General features: G+C 51.9%; 1 protein-coding gene across 6 annotated transcripts in view; it reads right to left on the reverse strand.

Moving 5' to 3' along the window:
• Window positions 1-3,954: 3,954 nt before the first annotated feature.
• The window catches only part of PLEKHG2 (pleckstrin homology and RhoGEF domain containing G2), a 65,029-nt gene continuing 51,098 nt past the window's right edge, over window positions 3,955-17,885 (reverse strand). For all 6 annotated transcript variants that reach the window (XM_061597134.1, XM_061597135.1, XM_061597133.1 and 3 more), the window contains 3 exons: window positions 16,270-16,524; window positions 13,729-15,271; window positions 3,955-8,919 (listed from right to left, as the gene is read on the reverse strand). In XM_061597134.1, coding sequence (XP_061453118.1) covers window positions 6,815-8,919; window positions 13,729-15,271; window positions 16,270-16,524 — 3,903 coding nt within the window. In that variant the 3' untranslated portion in view covers window positions 3,955-6,814. The remainder of the gene's footprint in view (window positions 8,920-13,728; window positions 15,272-16,269; window positions 16,525-17,885) is intronic.

Raw genomic sequence — 17,885 nt, forward strand, 5'->3', positions numbered from 1 at the left:
GGGCTGATATGAGTCAAGACGTTTGGAGTCTTTCCCTGCGTTTACCAAAAACTGTCATCCTGGTCTCCTGTTTCCTGGGCCACCTTCCAAAAACCAGTTGAACAGAGGATGGGCGGGGAGTGGACATCCTCAAATGATTTGTTTTTTAAAAGCCTGTGAACCCATCTAAGCCCAGTGCTTTTGCCACTTTCCTCTTCTGGCAAACCTGGCACAATCCATCATTAATTTTAGCATTTAATTTTTGTAAACCTCCCAGAGAGCTTTGGCTACAGGGCGGTATATAAATGTAATAAAGAAAAGAAAGAAAGAAAGAAAGAAAGAAAGGGATGTGCTATTAATGTTTTTGAGAACGATGGGGATCCTGATCATGTCTAGTTTGTCCCTAGGCCAAGCAAGTCGTGGCCATGTCACTTTCCTTCAGCGTGCATGTTTTTCAATCACAATACTTGCAAGTGCCTTAAAGCTAAGCACTCCTCCACAGCTCCTCTTGGCTCGTTTCCCAGCCTCTTGCAAAGTGCAGCTGCTGAATTGTTGGTGTTTGGGGAAGCAAGAAATAGAAAACCCTCTGGGACTCGCTCGGAAAATGGTGCCTGGCGCTGGCCTCGTGTTTTCCCACCACTCGGTGGCATTTTGTGGGCACGAAGCCTTCACCATCTGGCTCAGCCTCTCTCGATCTTAATTGTTGGACTAATGCACCCTTCTCCCAGGCTACCCAGAAATGCCGGAGCCAGTTCCTAGAGAGGAAGACGCACCGTACAAGGCAGAGGCTTTCAATGCTTGTGTTCCAGAGAATTGGGAGTTCTCGGTTGAGGGGGAGACGGGTCATCCTGGGGGACAGATGTCCCCAGATGATTGCTACCAACCTTCCCCTGCAAGGGGTGGGTGCAGCAGGAGGCTTTACAGGAGGATTGGACACATTTATGGGAGATAAAGCTAGCAATGGCTACTAGCCAGAATGGCTGTATTCTGCCTCCACTGTGGGAAGCAGTATGTCTCTGAATGCCAGTTGCTGGGGATCACAAGCGGGGAGAGGGCTGTTGTGCTCAGGGCCTGGTTTGGGGGTTCCCATTGAGGCATCTGGGCGGTCACTGGGAGAAACAGGACGCTTGTCTAGATGGGTCCCCTTTGGCCTGATCCAGCCACAGGGTTCTTCAGATGTTCTTGCGTGTTTCAAACTCTTGCCGGCTCCCTTGGGGCAGAATATGGAGACATTTGGTGTGTTTCGCATTTGAATGCAAACATACACAATTCACACGTCCCAAAACAGCTTGTCCTTCACAGTTTATACACATTTCTCCAGATGTAGTGGTACAGTTTCGCAACCAAATATGTACAAAAATGTGTATATTAGGGGAAAGTGTGCATAAAAATGCATATATTAGTGAAAGTAACATCTAAAATGCATTAGGGGGAATTGCATGCAAAAATGGGTATATTAGGATAATTTTACACTAAAATGCTGGCAAATTTTCTTGGGGGTTTTAAAAAAAGAAGCAAACTGATACAGAAATGTTGAGAATTGAAGAATGAAAAATAATGGAGACAAATTGAACAAACTGTAGTTTGTTAGGGATGTTGAGAAGTATCTCTCTGTGAGGGGTTAACTACAGTTCCCAGGATTCTTTGTGTGAAGCCATGTGCAGGAAACTTGCTTTAAATATATGGTGTGTGCTCAGACTTTGTCTCTCTGAGCCCAAACTACACAGCTGCCCGTGGATGGGGTGGGGGGAGAACTAGGGAAGTGGAAGATGCTGCAGGAAGAGCGGGAAGGCCAGAAAGGTCAAGAAAGGAACAGCAGTGGGTCCCCGACAGCAGGGTGGGCCTGACAAGGTGCCCAGCATTACCTACCTCTGACGCCAGCGTTCCAAGGGCAGGCCCAGAGCCCACAATCTGGTGCAACACAAAGGAGTTTTGTTGTGGCAAGTGGAGGCAGCAGGCTTGGTGGTGTGGGAAGAGGCCCCCAGAGCCAAGGAGTATGGAGACAGCTGGCCTAGGGCACCCAGGCTCTTTGGAGTGAGATGGGTTGGCCAGCAATGTTTTCCCTTCAGCATTTCAGAGATGAAAATTCCGCTGGTGAAATTTGTCATGGGGGGGGGGTGCGTTGTGATTTTGTTTGTCATCCCTGTAAGCTGCCCGGAGAACTTTGCATACAGGGTGGCCTGTAAGTGGTATGTACGTGTGTGTGAGTACACACACTGGTAACATCACTAATCTTACATAAAATAGAATGAGTTATCAGGGACAGGCAATATACAGCAGGGGCTGCCCCTCGTAAATGAGGGCACTGGGCGCACATTGGAATGCATTGTGTTTACACAGGGCCTGTCCGTCCATGAAATGCGAGGAAGGGGTCCAAAGGCCGTATGTACAAATCCCCCAGGAAAAAAGGCAGAAGCATCTCCCCAACAACCCCCACAGATGAACAAATTCAACATAGACTGTAAGAAAGAAGGTCTGCAGGAACTTCTTTCTCTAGCAATAGCTCCAGATGACTGAAACAAGTGAGCCAAGCCACATGCTGCAAATCCTAACCTTATCACTGCTGTGTGTGTGTTTGTGAATTCCTTCTTGGCACCCAATTTGGCACTTGACTGCAGTGGACTCTAAACATGATGCTTCAGCACCTTGGGCAGCTTCCTTGAAAGTTCAGACTAAAACCCGGAGTGGATTCCACTGCCCCATTGACATGGGGCCACCAGCCGCATTAAAATCAATACAAGGGCTTGAAAAACAGCAGCGGCTAATTTCTTGTTGTAAATCAGCCACTGCTGCCTGCAAGGCATGCAAAAGACTTGAACAATTGACCCCCCCCAAAAAAAGATTGTAATTTTGCAAAAAGAACAAAGAAAACTGGCACCAGCCGTGTTGATCAAAAGTTTCCTGTTTATTTGCTGTTGCAATTCCACTCTTTTCCTTTTCAAAATCCCCATCAAAACAAGAAGAAAACGCTCCACATCATATTCTAAATTGACTTTATGTACATTCCACGAGGGAAAGACAATCAAATGAAAGGCATCAGTGTACAGTATCAAAGACTGCTGTTATCAAAGTTTATTTACAAGGGGTGGGAAGGGGTGATTAAACTACAAAAAGCAAACAAAACCAGTACCCATTCCGAGGCGGCTGAGAGAACATCCCCCTGCTGTTAAATTAAAAACCAACTGCATCACTATAAATAGACATTTTTGAAAACAGACACGCACACAAAATGGGTTAAGTGTCGGTCGGTGTTTACCTAGAAAAGGCCGTCTGCCCCTTGAAGAAAAGTGCATACATTCATTTTCTCACAAGGTACCGTATAACTGAAGCAGCTCAAGAACCTTCTGGGCAGAAGGCAGGAAAAGGAAAAGGCTGGCATCTGAAACACTTTAAGAGCAAAAACTGCTCCCAAAGACCTGATTCCTGCGCCTACCGATCAGTCGTGACTCCGACCCATGGGACATCACAGCCTTTTGATGCCTATGGCAGGAAATCCAAACTAGACCCCCTCCTCTCAGACACACGGGTGTGCTCACACACACACACACACACACACTTTCGAAGGGGGCACGATACAGCCCCCATTCCTTTCAATGGGGCTTGCTCAGGAGAACTTCCTGCTTCATTGTGCCTCATGGATCAGATCTGTTGGCCTCCCGCTCATTTCATGGCTCCCATAATCCGCCGACCGGAGGCTGCCATCAGGTCACTCGGGTCATTTGCACACTCAGCAGACACCCAGATCTCATCCCAGCACATCACTTTCTCCTCAGCATTCTCACGTTCTCTCTCTCTCTCTCTCTCAAATGGGAAACATACCTGATTTGAAAACCTTTCTGGCGTCATCATAGCCAGGGCACCGGTGGTGACTGGTGGCTCTATGTCAGTGGGGCAGCGGAATCTGCTCCGGGTTTTAGTCTGAATTTTCAAGGAGCTGTCCAAGGCACTGTAGACAGCTCCTTGAAAATTCAGACTAAAACCCGGAGCGGATTCCACTGCTTCACCGACATGGAGCCACCAGCCGCCACCATAAGGCACCCCCTGCTCTCCAAGGGCATTGGTAAAAGGTCAGATTAAGACCTTCCCAGCTCCTTCCCATCCGCACATTCCAGGGGAAACACTGTCAGGAGCCACATATTTCCCTCCTCATGTCTAGCTCAGCCATCCCCAGTCTGGCAGCCTCCAGATGTTTCGGACTGCTCTGATGGCTGGGCAGTAGAGGCAAACAGGGCACTGCCCACCAACCTCAGGCCATCCTCAGCGAGTCCCCACTTGACTGCCTTCTGACTTGCAACCAGTCAGGGGGTTGGCTCTGCTCTCCATTGGCTGTGGCTCCACCCTACTGCTGGTCTTCCTCCCTACCAGACCGCCAGCCACCACTGTAGCTGTCCAGACTGTAGAGTCACAGTCCAAAACTTCAGGTTGCGAAAGGGCGGTCTTTTGCCACAATGAACGTTAGCTGGGTTGGGGCTGGAGTAGATGGACCTAGAGTTCAAGGCTGCCTCTGGCATGAAGACTCTCCTTTAGTCCTGGAAATGGCCCCATCGCTATTTCTGCAACTGAGAAGGAGAACATCAAGAGTGATTCAGACACTGGAATGTTTGCTTGGCTGCCCTACACGACCGAGCCAGATGATACAGATTACAGCAAAAGAGAACAAAAAAATATATGTTCACGTTCAAGAGACTGGGAATTTCATTGCCAATTGTTTACAAAAGAAACACGGTAAACTTGCAGTTCTTTCAAATGAGGAAACAACTGAAAGGTTTTTCAAAAGGGGAAATTTCTCAAAAATCAGGGGACTCGTTGGAAGGGAAAGTCAAGAAAGTCAACTCTCTGCAGATTCTTGGAGAGTATTTAAAACCACAATAATAAAAGCTCAGCTAGAAAGAAATGAACAAGTCCCAGAGGATGCCAGCGCGGTTAACAAGCAGAGTCAAAGAAGCTATAAAAGACATGAAGTCTTGGCCGAATAGGAGTAAAACTGAGCACAAGCAATGTCAACTGATGATAAGATGGAGAGGCGGGGGTGGGAGAAGAATCTGAGGAGCATATTGCTGAAACTGTTATGGTCAACAGTAAACATTTATTTAAATACATCAGAAGCCAGAAAATGGCCAGGGAGATGAATGGACCATTAGATGACAAAGGAGCAAAAGGTGCACTTAAAAAAAACACCACCACAGAGAGACTGCAGAGAACAGAATGAATGACTTGCATTGGCTTTTACAGTTGATGGAAGATTCTGGACAGCTATCCACACAAGAGCCAAATTTTCTTTTTTTGGGGGGGGGGGAGAATGTCTGAAGAAATAAGTCAGGTAGATGTGGCAAGAGATGTTCTAAGTCTGAGAAATTTAAAAATAACAAGTCATGGAATATACCTGACAGTTCTTGAAGAACTCAAATGTGAAAATGCTGATCTAAAAAAATATCACTAAAATTGGCTGCTGAAAACGTGTCACAGAAATTCACCTCCTTGATGGAGGGTGGGAAAATAATCAACGCAATGCTGTTTTTTTCAAAATATATTGGTGGGCGGGGGGGGGAGGGAGGGAGAGCCAGGATATTATAACATGTGCCTTAGGTATATTGGTGGAAACTTTTATTAAGGGTACCATTGCTAAGGACATAGAAGAAAAAGGAAGGATCAGCATGGCTTCTACAAGGGAAACACCTTCCTTCACCAGTTTCTTGGAGTTCTTTGAGAGTGTCAACAAGTATATGGATAGGAGCAAAGTGGAAGACACTGTACACATGGACTTCCAAAAAGCACCGGGCAAAGTTCCTCTTAAGTAAATGTGGTCATGATGAGAGAGGAGGGTAAGCCATCTTATGGAGTGGCAAGATTTGAAGAACGAGCATCAGACAGCCGGGGTAAACAGACAGTTCTTGCAATGGAAGGAAGTCCCCTCAAAAGCACATGCAAAGCACCTCCTCCTCAAAGAATCCTGGGAACTGCAGCTTGTTAAGAGTGCTGGGAATTGTAGCTCTGTGAGAGGTAAACCACAGTTCCCAGGATTCTGGGGGGGGGAAAGGGAAATGGGCTGGGAATGTGCTTTAAAGGTACAGGGCGTATGCAGCCGTGGGCAGCTTTCCCTGGGCTGGCTGGGGCTGATGGGAGCTCTAGTCCAAAACCTCTGGAGGGCAGAAGGTTCAGGAAGGCTGTTCTGAAGGGTACCTCTTTGGACTGCGACATTCCTTGAGAACACCGTCCCTGTGTATATTTAGAAGCAAACCTTAACAAAGTTGCCTTTTGCCTTCCTGACTCACTCATCTAAAATATACTTAAAAAACCAGAACCTGTTCAGATTCCGGAGGAAGGGGAAGGGAAAGAAAACTATTGAGAAGAAGAAGAAGAAGAAGGAGAAGAAGGAGAGAGAGAGAGAGAGAGAGAGAGAGAGAGAGGACAACCCCAACAACATCTCTGATTGTTTTGGTGAAGATCCCTCCTGCGCCCAAGACACTTCCCCTGCTGCTACCTGCACTTAACTGAAAATTGACTCAAACCCGGACTAATTATTCACTCTCAACAGAGCGAGACCAGGGGTTGCTGCACAGGAAGGGAGTGAAGGAGAGCTGCTCCCCTCTCCCATCACAGCAGGTTAGGTGCAAGGAGGTGCTCCCTCGTCTCACCCACCTCTCCCCAGCCTCAAAACGGAGTTGCTTTGCATTACCAACCTCTTGAATGCACTGCCACAATTCCTCTTATTGACAGCTCTACCACCCTTCCTGCCTTGCCACCCCTCTCTGGGTGCAGTGTTAGGGCTGGTCCCGGCCTGGGCAGGATCTGGGAGTGCGCCCTGCAGGTGCCTGGAGCTGTGGTCACTTGAAGTTCACGTTTTGTGTGGCCTCTCTAAGGCACTGCCGTTGACCTTCCTGCCACTTGACTGCTCTGGGGCGGCCAGGAGGGGATGGGTCAGACTGACCTGGACATTGCTAAAGGAGGCGATTCTGCCGCTGCCACCAATCTGGAGATTCACGGTGGTGGAATAACTGGCCCTCTGTTGGCACTTCTCTGCGGACTGGGCTGCGTCCATGGTGATGGGAGAGTCCCATTTGGGGCAGTCCTCCCCCTCGGGCTGCCTCCTCTGGGGGCTCGACCTACATTCTCTGCTCACATACTTTGAACACAGGCCCGGCACATGCGGCCATTTGATGCTGCCGAGTTCATGAGAGCCAGGGTAGCCCCGGGGGGGTGGACCAGGGTTGTTGTGGTGAGCCCCCTTGGCACACCCTAGCGACACCTGGTCCCCATTTGTGGCCAGGCTCTCTGTCAGCCCGCTGTCGGGTAGGCTGTTGCCGCGGGGCCTCAGATGGGCAAACTGAGGTAAAGCGGTTGGCCCCATGGCAGAGTTTGGCGTCAGTGGCACTGGGGATGCAATGAAGGCAGGCAGCTGCCCAGGAGGGTGGGCACATAAGGGGGTGAAGGTGCACGCTCGGGGCCCGGCTGGAGGTGGGGAACAGAGCCTGGGCTTCACAGGGGACGGGGACTGCGCTCTGGAGTTGGGCTCTGAGGCAGAAGAGAAGGGGACACAGCGCTCAAAGGCCTGTGATGCAGCTGACAAGGCCCGACGGCAGGAAGGTGAGAGAGGCCCAGAGGCGAAGCCGTGGGAAACGGAAGCAGCCTGGGAAGCATCTCTTGGCAGCAAGGCCTCGGGTTTCCCCACACCGCCGTGGGCCTTGGGTGCCCCTCTGGGGAGCAGAGCTAAAGGGTTCGCCGGGGGTCTTGGGAGGGCCGAGGCAGGAGGCCTGAAAGGCGCCTGCAGCTCCTCGTCCTGAGCTCCACCAGTTTTCTTGGCCAAGCTCTGACTGATGCAGGAGGCCGCGATGTATCTGGAAATGGCCGCGGCGCTGGAGGAGAGGCACCTGCGGACCGGCGAAGTGGGAAGCAGCTTTGGAAGGGGTGCCGGTGGGCGCTGCTCTCGGACAGAGACTGGAGACTCCGCCGCCATCTGGAAATCAGGACGGGTTGAGGGAGGGGATTCCCAGGCAGGGCCCCCCATGCCGCAGGGTGATGGGGTTGAGAGGCTGCTAGGCAACAAGGCCTCCCCACTCCCAGAGGAAGCAAGCGGGAGGGGGATCATGACCACTGAACGGTCCGGGGTGGGGGCAGGATCTGGGGTCACCCAGCTGCGAACCGCAGGCAGTGCTTTGGAGGATTCGTTGCTCAACCCCGGCACCTTCTCGACCTTCTCGACTTGATTGTTCTCCAGGAAAGGGGTTGAATCTTTTCTCTTTGAAACACTGGCTGCTAGCTGCTGCCGACCAGTGCTTGCAAGGGAGGGAGGCCCATTCTGTGCCGTGTGAGTAGCTAAAGAACTGGGTAACGTGGGCTTTGGTTCCTCTGTTGAGCCGGGGACGACGGAAGAGTTTCCAGCCTCCAGGTCCCTGAGGCTCTGCTGGGAATTTTGGGAGAAGCTCGGCTCCCCTCTTTCCACGGCAACCTCCGGCTGGGTCCTCGGCCCAGAAGACGCCTGTGTCGCCTCCCGTGTCTCCCTGCCCAGCATGCATGCAGACCCTATTTCCTCTGCGTTTGCAGCTCCAAGTGTAGTCTTGGTTGTGAATTTGGGGAGTTGGGAAGGATCCTCCAAATCACACTCTTGGGCAGGAGTTGCTGTCACCGATGGATCCACAGCTTGCTCAGGTAACCGGGAACATTCAGGGCTTCCTGGTCCGTTTCTGCCTTGGTCAGCTTCTGGAACCCCCTCGCTGCCACTGGGTGGGGAAGCTCCTGACAAGCCAGGCGAGGGTTGGGGGCACAGCAATTCCTGCCTCAGGGGACCCAGGAGTTCTGGAGGAAGAAGCTGACGGGGACCCTCTGCGTGCAGCTCAAGGGCAGTCCCCCGAGTGGCAGCAACAAGAGGCATGTTCTCCTGGACAGCGGCCACATGCTGGAGGGGCTCACGAATGAAGACGTGGCCGTAGATTTGCGGCTCATCTGTAGGGAGAGAGAGGCAGAATGAAAAGCCCAGCTCCTCAGGGGGAAGGAAAACCACTCAGGTTGGAAGCGTTCTGCTTCATCCATAGATTAAACAACTAGAGTGAAAGTTGATTAATCTTTGGAGGGTGAGATTCTAATTGGGGATGGCAAGAGCTAAGGGCGCCCTAGTCTGTTCACTGAGGCTAGAGTGGTTCTGATGTGCAGCGTCTCCTTCTAACACATGGCAAACTTTGGTCTCTGTGGCCAAGGGCCCCCAATAGCTCAACGGGAGAGCACCTGCTTGAAACACACAAGGCCGCATCTTCAGGGACAGCTGAGGACCCTACAGAGCTGCTGCCAGTCAGTGCTGGCAATAGTGAACGAGATGGATCGGGGGTCTGACTTGGTGTAAGATGTGTTCCTGTGTTCCTGTGACCTGGCCCGCTTCTGTGACAGGAGGCCAGCATGGCTGTGCTAGCTGGGGCTGATGGGAGTTGTAGTCCAAAACATCTGGAGAGCATGCAGGCTGGGTTTTAGAGCACATAAACATAGGGAGCTAGCTTATACCAGTGAGGCCCTCGGTCCGTTGAGCGGAGGACCGCTTACTCTGACCAACGGTGCTTGGTACGGAAGGGCCGTTGCTCAGGGGCAGAGTGCATGCTGGCGGGTCTCAGTTTGATTTCAGACGGAGGCTTTCCCGGCCTCCCTGGAGCTGCCGGGAACTAAAGCTGGAGCCTTCTCCATGCCAAACAGGTGCTCTACCACAGAGCTACGGCCCCTTCCCCTTTGCACCTCTGCAAGTACTAGGGATTCAACCCTGGATCCTGTAAAGCAATGCGGAGTGAGTGCCTTTGAGCACACACATGTGGGTTGCCTTCCCTACAGCACAGAGTAGCCAGTCCTAGGATTAGGCAGCCAGGCAGGCCGGAGTGTCTAAGTCCCTGGCAGGCATTTAGGGGGAGCCACAGCCAGCCCCCTGTCTTCTCAAACCATGCTTGGCTTCTACTCTGTGATGATGTTGACCAAGGCAGCAGCCAGAGCAACCGCTGGAAGGGTTGCTCTGCTCCACTTTGCTCTAAGATGCAAGGGGAAACACTGGTGATTGAGAAGACATTCTGCCCTCCTTCCCCCACCATAGGCCACAAAACCTCAAAGAAAGACCCCCAAATGTCAGCAGGATGGGGAGGCTCCAGCTGGGTTGTTTTGGAGATGTTCCCTGCACAGCTGCATGAAGTGGGAGGAGAGAGGTCAGCAAAGTGGAGGACAAGCACTCTATAGCCCGCCAGCCTTTCCTGCTTAAAACTGCCTCCCGCTATCAGTGGCAACAGACTGTGCAAATCCGCAGGGAGAAGGAGAACAAACGTCTGGGCCGCTTAGGACGGCGCAACGAGGGCGGCCGGCCGAGGGAGCAGCTTGACTTCCAGATGGACCCCCCAGGCTGTCGAAGCACGCAGGCAAATTGTGCCGATTCAGAGGGTGGTGTGGACCAATCTTCCTCAACTGGGTGTGCACTGGCTGTTTCTGACGACATCTGTGGGAGGCCATTGGAGCCAGTGGTGCAGGAGGCGAGGAGGCCAGCGGGAGGTGGAACCTGAGCCAAGAGCAGGCAGAGCCGGCCTCTGATGGGTTGCAAGGAAGGAGGCGGGCAGGTGGGGGTTAGCGGAGATTAAATTCTATATTTATCTATATAGGATTTATAAACCCTCATTAGCGCCAGGTAGCAGAGCTATGCTCCTGTCTTTTCCCTTCAAGCCAGCCTCACACCAACTTCAAAACTGTTTGGTTAAGCAACCCGTTGCGACTCTGAGGCGCGTCCAATGGAAGCGCTTTGTGGTGGGTCGTCCTAAAAGGTCTGATATCAGCAGTGGGGCTGGATGTGCTGCAATCAAACAATAAATATGTGCACAGCTGGGTGCAGATTCATTTCAAACCGCACCCAGACAAAACAGTCTGACTGCTTTTTAAAGAACTAGTGTCCCTGTTGCCACAATTAGGGCGCCATTGCCGGGCGGAAATAAATATTCAAATGGCATGCCTCTGGGCATGTACAGACTGCCTTTCCCCTCTCCCCCCACTTGGGAAACTGCAACCAGCCCCTGCTCGTTTGGGATAAACAGTGGCTAGCTTTTAAGCCCAACTGCCTTTGACCTGATCCCAAGGGTGAGGCAATGGGCATCAGTGTGTGTGTGTGCGTGAGAGAGAGAGCCTGCGTGCAGCTCCTATCCATATCAGTGGGACTGTGCCAAAAAAACAACCCTTCCCAGTGGACCACAACCTACGGATCAGCTCTTCCTGGCACTCAAAATATATAGCTTTACCTTGCCTCGCAGTTGAGCTGCCTCTGATGCTGGGGCATGTTGGCAGCTATGAAAAAGGTGAATTATTAGGAAAGAGATTGAAAATAAAACTGCCAAAGTCATAACGCCATTACACAAATCTACCGTGCGGCTGCACTCGGAGCGCTGTGCACAGTTCTGGTTGCTGTCCCTCAAAGTGGCCACTGCAGAGTTGGAAAAGGGCAACCAAACAGGTCGAGGGTCTGCCCAGAAGGGGTCTGCCTGCTCTCTCTTTCACCTCACTCACACAAATCCAAGCCTTCCCCATTTAGCCCCCTGCATCTTAATTACTGTTTTGCTGTAATGAGAACATGCAGTGCTTAATTGCATTATGCAACCAGCTGTGCTGCTTTCGGGCAGGTCTGGCATCCAGGCGCCAGCTGAGTGCTGCATCTCGCATCCCGGGGCTGGCGCTGGCTTCAGACGCCGCCTGAGACCACAGACAGATATGGGTGTGCATGTGCGCCTGTGTGTTTCTGACTGCTCCACACAACGCCCAGGCTGCTGCCGTGACTGAGAGGAGAGGCAGATGTGCAAATGCCGGTCTGCCTTGTGCTCTCCTTCAGAGCAGGGGAACATCTGGACAACTTAAATGCAGACGCAGTAATGGCCACGAGCTTGGATGGCTTTAAAAGAAGATTAGACAAATTCATGGAGGACAGGGCTATCAATGGCTACTAGCCGTGATGGCTGTGCTCTGCCACCCTAGTCAGAGGCAGCATGCTTCTGAAAACCAGTTGCCGGAAGCCTCAGGAGGGGAGAGTGTTCTTGCACTCGGGTCCTGCTTGCAGGCTTTCCCCAGGCACCTGGTTGGCCACTGTGAGAACAGGATGCTGGACTAGATGGGCCACTGGCCTGATCCAGCAGGCTCTTCTTATGTTCTTATGTATATATGCACAGAACCAAGAGGAACATTGGTGGAAGCCAATCTTGGAGAGACTGGCACAAAGCAGTTTGAACACAGGCAGCTGCCTTAAGCTGAGTCAGACCACTGGCCCACCTAGCTCAGTAGTGTCTACCCTGACTGGCAGCAGCTCTTCAGAGTTTTAGACAGGGGACACTCCCAGCCCTACCCAAAGATGCTATTGGGTATTGAGCCTGGCACCTTCTGAATCCAAAGCAGGTGCTGCCCATTGAGCAAAGGGGGCTCCCCCGACATAGGTCGCTGACGCATTTGAACACCTGCCCCTTCTAAGAGCCTCTTTCCTTTCCTTTGTGCAAACTATAGTTTGAACTCTGAGCCACCCTAAGGCACAAATGGTGCCTGTTTCCTTTTTCATTTCAAAAATATGTGACAATGTGTGCAGCTAACTCTGCATCCTGGGAGCAAGGAGGAGATGATGGCGTATGAATTATCCTAGAAGACACGGCAAGTTCTTTGGGACGCCGAACAAAAATCAGGAGCCTCCTCCCCCCCTCCCTTTGTGCTGTCTCGCCCCCCCTCAGTGGAAAATGACAAGATGGGAGGGGGAGGGGAGCTCAGTATATCCCCACCCCCTGCCCCAAACACACCACACCAGAGGTGTTGCTAGATACTTAAAAGATGCACATCACGGGCCCATAGATACCAATTTGCATATGCTAATTAAAATTTAAATGCCACAGAAGGCAAGCCACCTGGTTTCCCATCCAAATCATCGTAGAGAAATTATTCAGTTAATTTGCATGATGTTCCAGATCACCCCGAATCAGTTCCACTTTATCTCAATTATCCTCTTCCCCCCTTTCCCAAGATCAGATCCTGCTCAAAATCAATTAAATTCACCTTCAGCTACCCCATTCATTGCCCCCAAATCTTCTCTACATAAAACCATCATAAATGATTCCCAAGAGCCAGCGTGGCGTAATGGTTAGAGTGTTGGACTACAACCTGGGAGACCAGGGTTCGAATCCCCACACAGCCACGAAGCTCCCTGGGTGACCTTGGGCCAGTCACTGCCTCTTAGCCTCAGAAGAAGGCAATGGAAAAACCCCTCTGAATACCGCTTACCATGAAAACCCTATTCGTAGGGTCGCCATGAGTCAGAATCGACGTGCAGTCCATTTCCAATTCAAATGATTCCCCCAAAACAAACGTCCTACCCGCTGACCCAGATCACCTCCACAATTTCCACAAATTCATTACCAACCCAGAAAAAGATTCAGGGCTCACCCCTAGCAAGGCCCCTACCCACTACCCCACCCTGCCCTTGTCAATGACAACAGGAAGGGCCAATGGAGCGCAGGACACCACCCTTTCCCCACCAGCCGCAGCATCTTGCTGGGTATTGCTACGCATCCTGCTCAAAGCCCTGCCCAGATGGGCAAACAAGAGCCTGCTGACTGGTAGCGTTTGCGCTGCAGCAGCACCATGATCTGCATCCACAGAGAAATATAATCCAGCCACAAAAATGTCACAATTTCCCAGAAACCTCTGGGAGGCAAAAGGGGCCGGGCTTGTTACAAAAAGAGCTCCACCAAACGCATGCACAACATATGGGGGTTCACTCACAGTGGGAGGTGGTGGCTCCTTGGCTCCCCTCCTGAACCCCAACCAGGCTCTTGCCAGGGCTCCTCCGATGGGGCCCCCGGGGCCGCATTCCTGGCCCCTCCAACCTCCTCTTCTGTGCTTTCAGCCTGCTAATCTTCTCGCTGTACATCTTAGCCAGGGCTTGCACTTTGCTGATGATCCGCTCCGAATTCTCCAGGAGACACGGGTCCCCGGGGTTCTCGTAAAGGTCCAGTGAAGGGAGATAGCCAGGAGGCCCATCAGCAACCCCAATCGCCTGCCTTTCCTTTGCTCCTGAACTGTGAGCAACTTCCTCTGGTTCTTTGCTTGGAACCAAAAGAGGTTCCTCCAGGTCTGAATCCTCCACGATACGCAGAGGTTCAGCGTACACTGGCGGCTCGGGGGAGGAGTACCGTCCCCTCCCCATCCCCTTACTCCCTTTCCTCGGGGTGTCCATGGTGCTCCGTTCCTTCTCCTGCCAAGCCCTCCGGATCTCAGCACAGGATTTGAACTCAGACTCTGTAGGCTCCTCCTCCTCCTCTAAGCCACACCCACTTCTATCCCCTTGATGGCTTCTCTCTCTCCCAGAAACGCTTTGGGTGGCATTTGACTGGATGCCACCAGATTGGCTCCACCCCTTATCAGAATCCTTGCAGCAGGCATGGGATGACTGGGTTTCACCGCTACTGGAATGCTCAGAGCCACTGGGCGATTGGCCACCATCAGAACAGCTCCTCCCCCTCTTGGAATGTTCCAAGCCAATGGGCAGCTGACTCCGCTCCTCCTCAGAACCCGCGGGGCAGGAAGGCAGTTGGGTGTTACACGACTGGCTCCGGTTCCTGCTAGAATTTCCGTGGCAGCTGGTGCCAGACTGTGGGCGGAGCTTTCTGAGCTTGCCACCACCCACTTCCCAATCCTGAGCATCATTCTGCTTCGAGATGCTGTTGAATCGAAGGATGGACTCTCGTACCACGCCGGCCGGCACGGGAGGGGTGCTCTCCTTCTTGTCCTCCAGCCCTGGCACCTTATTCACAGCCTCCACCCCTTCGTAGTAGCTCTTGATCTTCTCAATCAGCAGCCAATCGTCCTTGGTCAATGTGGAGTCCCGTTTGGCTCCGCCCTCCGTCTCGGCCCTCTTCTCATCTCGGCTCATGCCAACCAAGGCGCTTCGGAGGCGTGGCACTGGCTGGTTTGACTGGTCAGGACCCTCAGGGGATGGGCTTTCCTTCTTTGTTGCCTCCTGCCACACACCGGCGGCATCGCCGGTCTCTTCCAGCTTTCCACAGACTTCTTCCAAGGCCAGGTCCTCCAAGACATGGAGAGGAGATGGGCCGGTCGACTCTGCTTCCTGCTGCTCTCCTTCTGAAGAGTCACTGGCGAAGGGATGGCCAAGCTCTGGAGGCGGCTGCTCCTGGATGGAGTCTCTCTGGGGTGGGACACGGGGGGCATCGAAGGGCACCTCCTCCTGGGACTCACGCCCTCCCTCCTCCGCATCTTCCGCTTTCTCCTCCAGACCTTCCAAGGGATTGTTTTGCTGGGGCGGATCCTGAAAGAGGACATGAATGGCAGTTTTTAAAGGTAGCCCAAGGAACTCCATGCAACTCCCAAGACTGTCGAGGGTTGCCGGCTAGTGTGTTAGGCCATTCTCCACAGAAGCCCTTCCTTTTGTTCACCAGCACCCTAAGGTGCGAGGGGTATATATATATTTAGACACCAGTGAACTTCTGAGCTTTTCCTTCTCTAACCACAGCCATTTTTTACCACTCAGCCTCATCACGGGCCATACTCCTCCTTTAAAGAGGCATATTAGATCATTGGAGTGCCTCTGAGCATGCACAGAGTGCTTTCCCATTCACCACAGCAGCCTGTCCCACACACTTAGAATTAAGGAATAATGCTTCCTGTGAGGCCATATGCACATGTCTTCCATAGGCTGAAGACTCCTTCCTGAGACCATAAGCCAGGCCGTAGCCAGCCTGGTGCCCTGCTGATGTTTTGGACGACAGCTCCCAAATGCCCTAGCCAGAGCAGCACATCCTCTGGTAGAGGATGATGGGATTTGTAGTCCACAACATTTGGAGGGTGCCACGTTGGCTACCATGCATGAAGGGTTGCTGAGACCTGCCTTGGTGGCACTCTGGGAATGCAGTTTCCCCACTCCATCCTCCAACTCCTGGCCTATGGAGGCTTTCCCATATTACCACTAGAACCCCGATTTCCTCTGAGCCTGACTGCACCTCTTCAAGTGGCCGTCTACCTTTAGCATTCGTTAAGCAGGGCTGGGCCAAGATATATCACTGCCTCCAACTGGATGCTTTGGGGCTATCTAAAAGCCACGACAGGTGCACATTTCTAGCTCTTGATGCTAGTGGCCGTCACAAGATCTTGAGGCAATGAGTTCCACAGTTTCTGAAGGAAAGGAGCAATTGTTGGCTCTGCCACCAATAGCTGTGGATCTACTCCCGTGCCTTGGCACAGAATCCCTGAATCCTCTTCCCCCTCTTCACTTTGACTCTGCACACTGCCTGCCTCGTCCTGAGTTACCTGTGGGGCCAAGCTGCTCGCTTCCAGGCTCCCATCTCCCAAAAATGCCCCTTCCCTTCCAGCATCCTTGTCCAGGCCCCGCTGGCTCAGCAATTCCAGGATCTCCTCTGTGATGGACAAATTGGTCGGGATGGGCTCTTCGGCCAGAGAGAAGTCCGCCTCCCCTTCGTCCTGGTCGGATTCTACGGCGTCTGTCTCCGCCCTGCTGCAGGCCAGTGTGCAGGCTGGGAACAGGTCTCCATCGCTGTCAGCGTGCTGCAGGAAAGGGAATTCACCGTTAGGTCTGAACAGAAATGTAATAAATAATAATAATAGTTATCTGGGTGATGCATTATCAGCATAACACAAGGCACTTTACAAGATAACGTCAGTAAAAAGAGAAGTCTCTGCCCCAAGGAGTTTACCATAGAAACCATAGTAGTCTATAGGAACTAGCCTACTGCCCAACTGTAACATTTACATTTCTTTATTTTATTATTTATTTATTAAATTTGTATCCTGCCCTTCCTCCCAGGAGGAGCCCAGGGTGGCAAACGAAAACGCTAAAAGCACACTAAAACACCTTAAACACAACATTTGTTGCTCTGCCTGCTTTTGCCTCTGGCATGTGGCCCTCAGGAGGTCACCCAGAAGGGAAGGCAGCCCTCGGTCTGAGAAAATGTTCCACTGATATAGAACATGACTCACTCTTAACTCCTTACCGCCTTACGTCGGTGACTCTAGCTTTCAAGCCCAAACATGTGACTACCTTCCCAGCACTATGTAAATGCCAGAGAGGCAGTCGTTTCTTATGAAACTTGGGAACCAGCGAGATTTTTATAGGTGCCACTGTGAAAGGAATGAAAACCGAGACCTGCTTGTGCCCATTGCATGGAGAGTGCTGGTTCTGGCTGGTGTGTTCTGACCTTTCCCCATCAATAGCGGCTGCTGCCCACCTGGGATTGGTGGGGTGGGAGGCAGGGAACCCAAACATCAGAGCCAATGACAGGAAGAGAACACTAATTTTAGTTGTGTCTCCATCCGCCTCCCTGCTGAGTTCTACCAGGTCAGCACTGTGACCAAGGAAGTGGATTCTCTCACAGCCACCTCTCATGCTTTGGCCTTGATTGCACATCACAGTAAGCCAAACTATGGCTACCAGTGGTGGCTGGTGGCTCCACGTCACCATGCAATCCACTCCGGGTTTTGATCTGATCTGTCCAAGGTGCTGAAGCACCTAAGCTCCTACTAGGAGGAAGGGCAGGATATATTATTATTATTATTATTATTATTATTATTATTATTAACAACAACAACAACAACAAAGTAGGCTAGTTTCTACACAGTCTTGTACATCCCTCTCTGTCCTCCAAACCAGGCAAGCCAGAGGCTGCCATCTTAGCCAGGCAAAAACACTGATGGAAGATGCAAAGCAGGGCTGATGAAGGGCGTGGCCTAGGGAGAGGGGGCGTGGCCTGGGAAGAGTCACAAAGGCCAGAGAGTCGGGCTTCAAGGGCTGTGTTGGGCTCCCAGGCCTGAGTTTCCACACCCCAACAGTAAGTCATACTTTGGCTTCCCATAATGTGTGAACCAGGCCTGTGTCATAAGAACACATGAAGAGCCTGCTGGATCAGGCC

This window comes from Rhineura floridana, chromosome 15, assembly GCF_030035675.1.
Source record: "Rhineura floridana isolate rRhiFlo1 chromosome 15, rRhiFlo1.hap2, whole genome shotgun sequence".
Taxonomy (NCBI): Eukaryota; Metazoa; Chordata; class Lepidosauria; order Squamata; family Rhineuridae; genus Rhineura; species Rhineura floridana.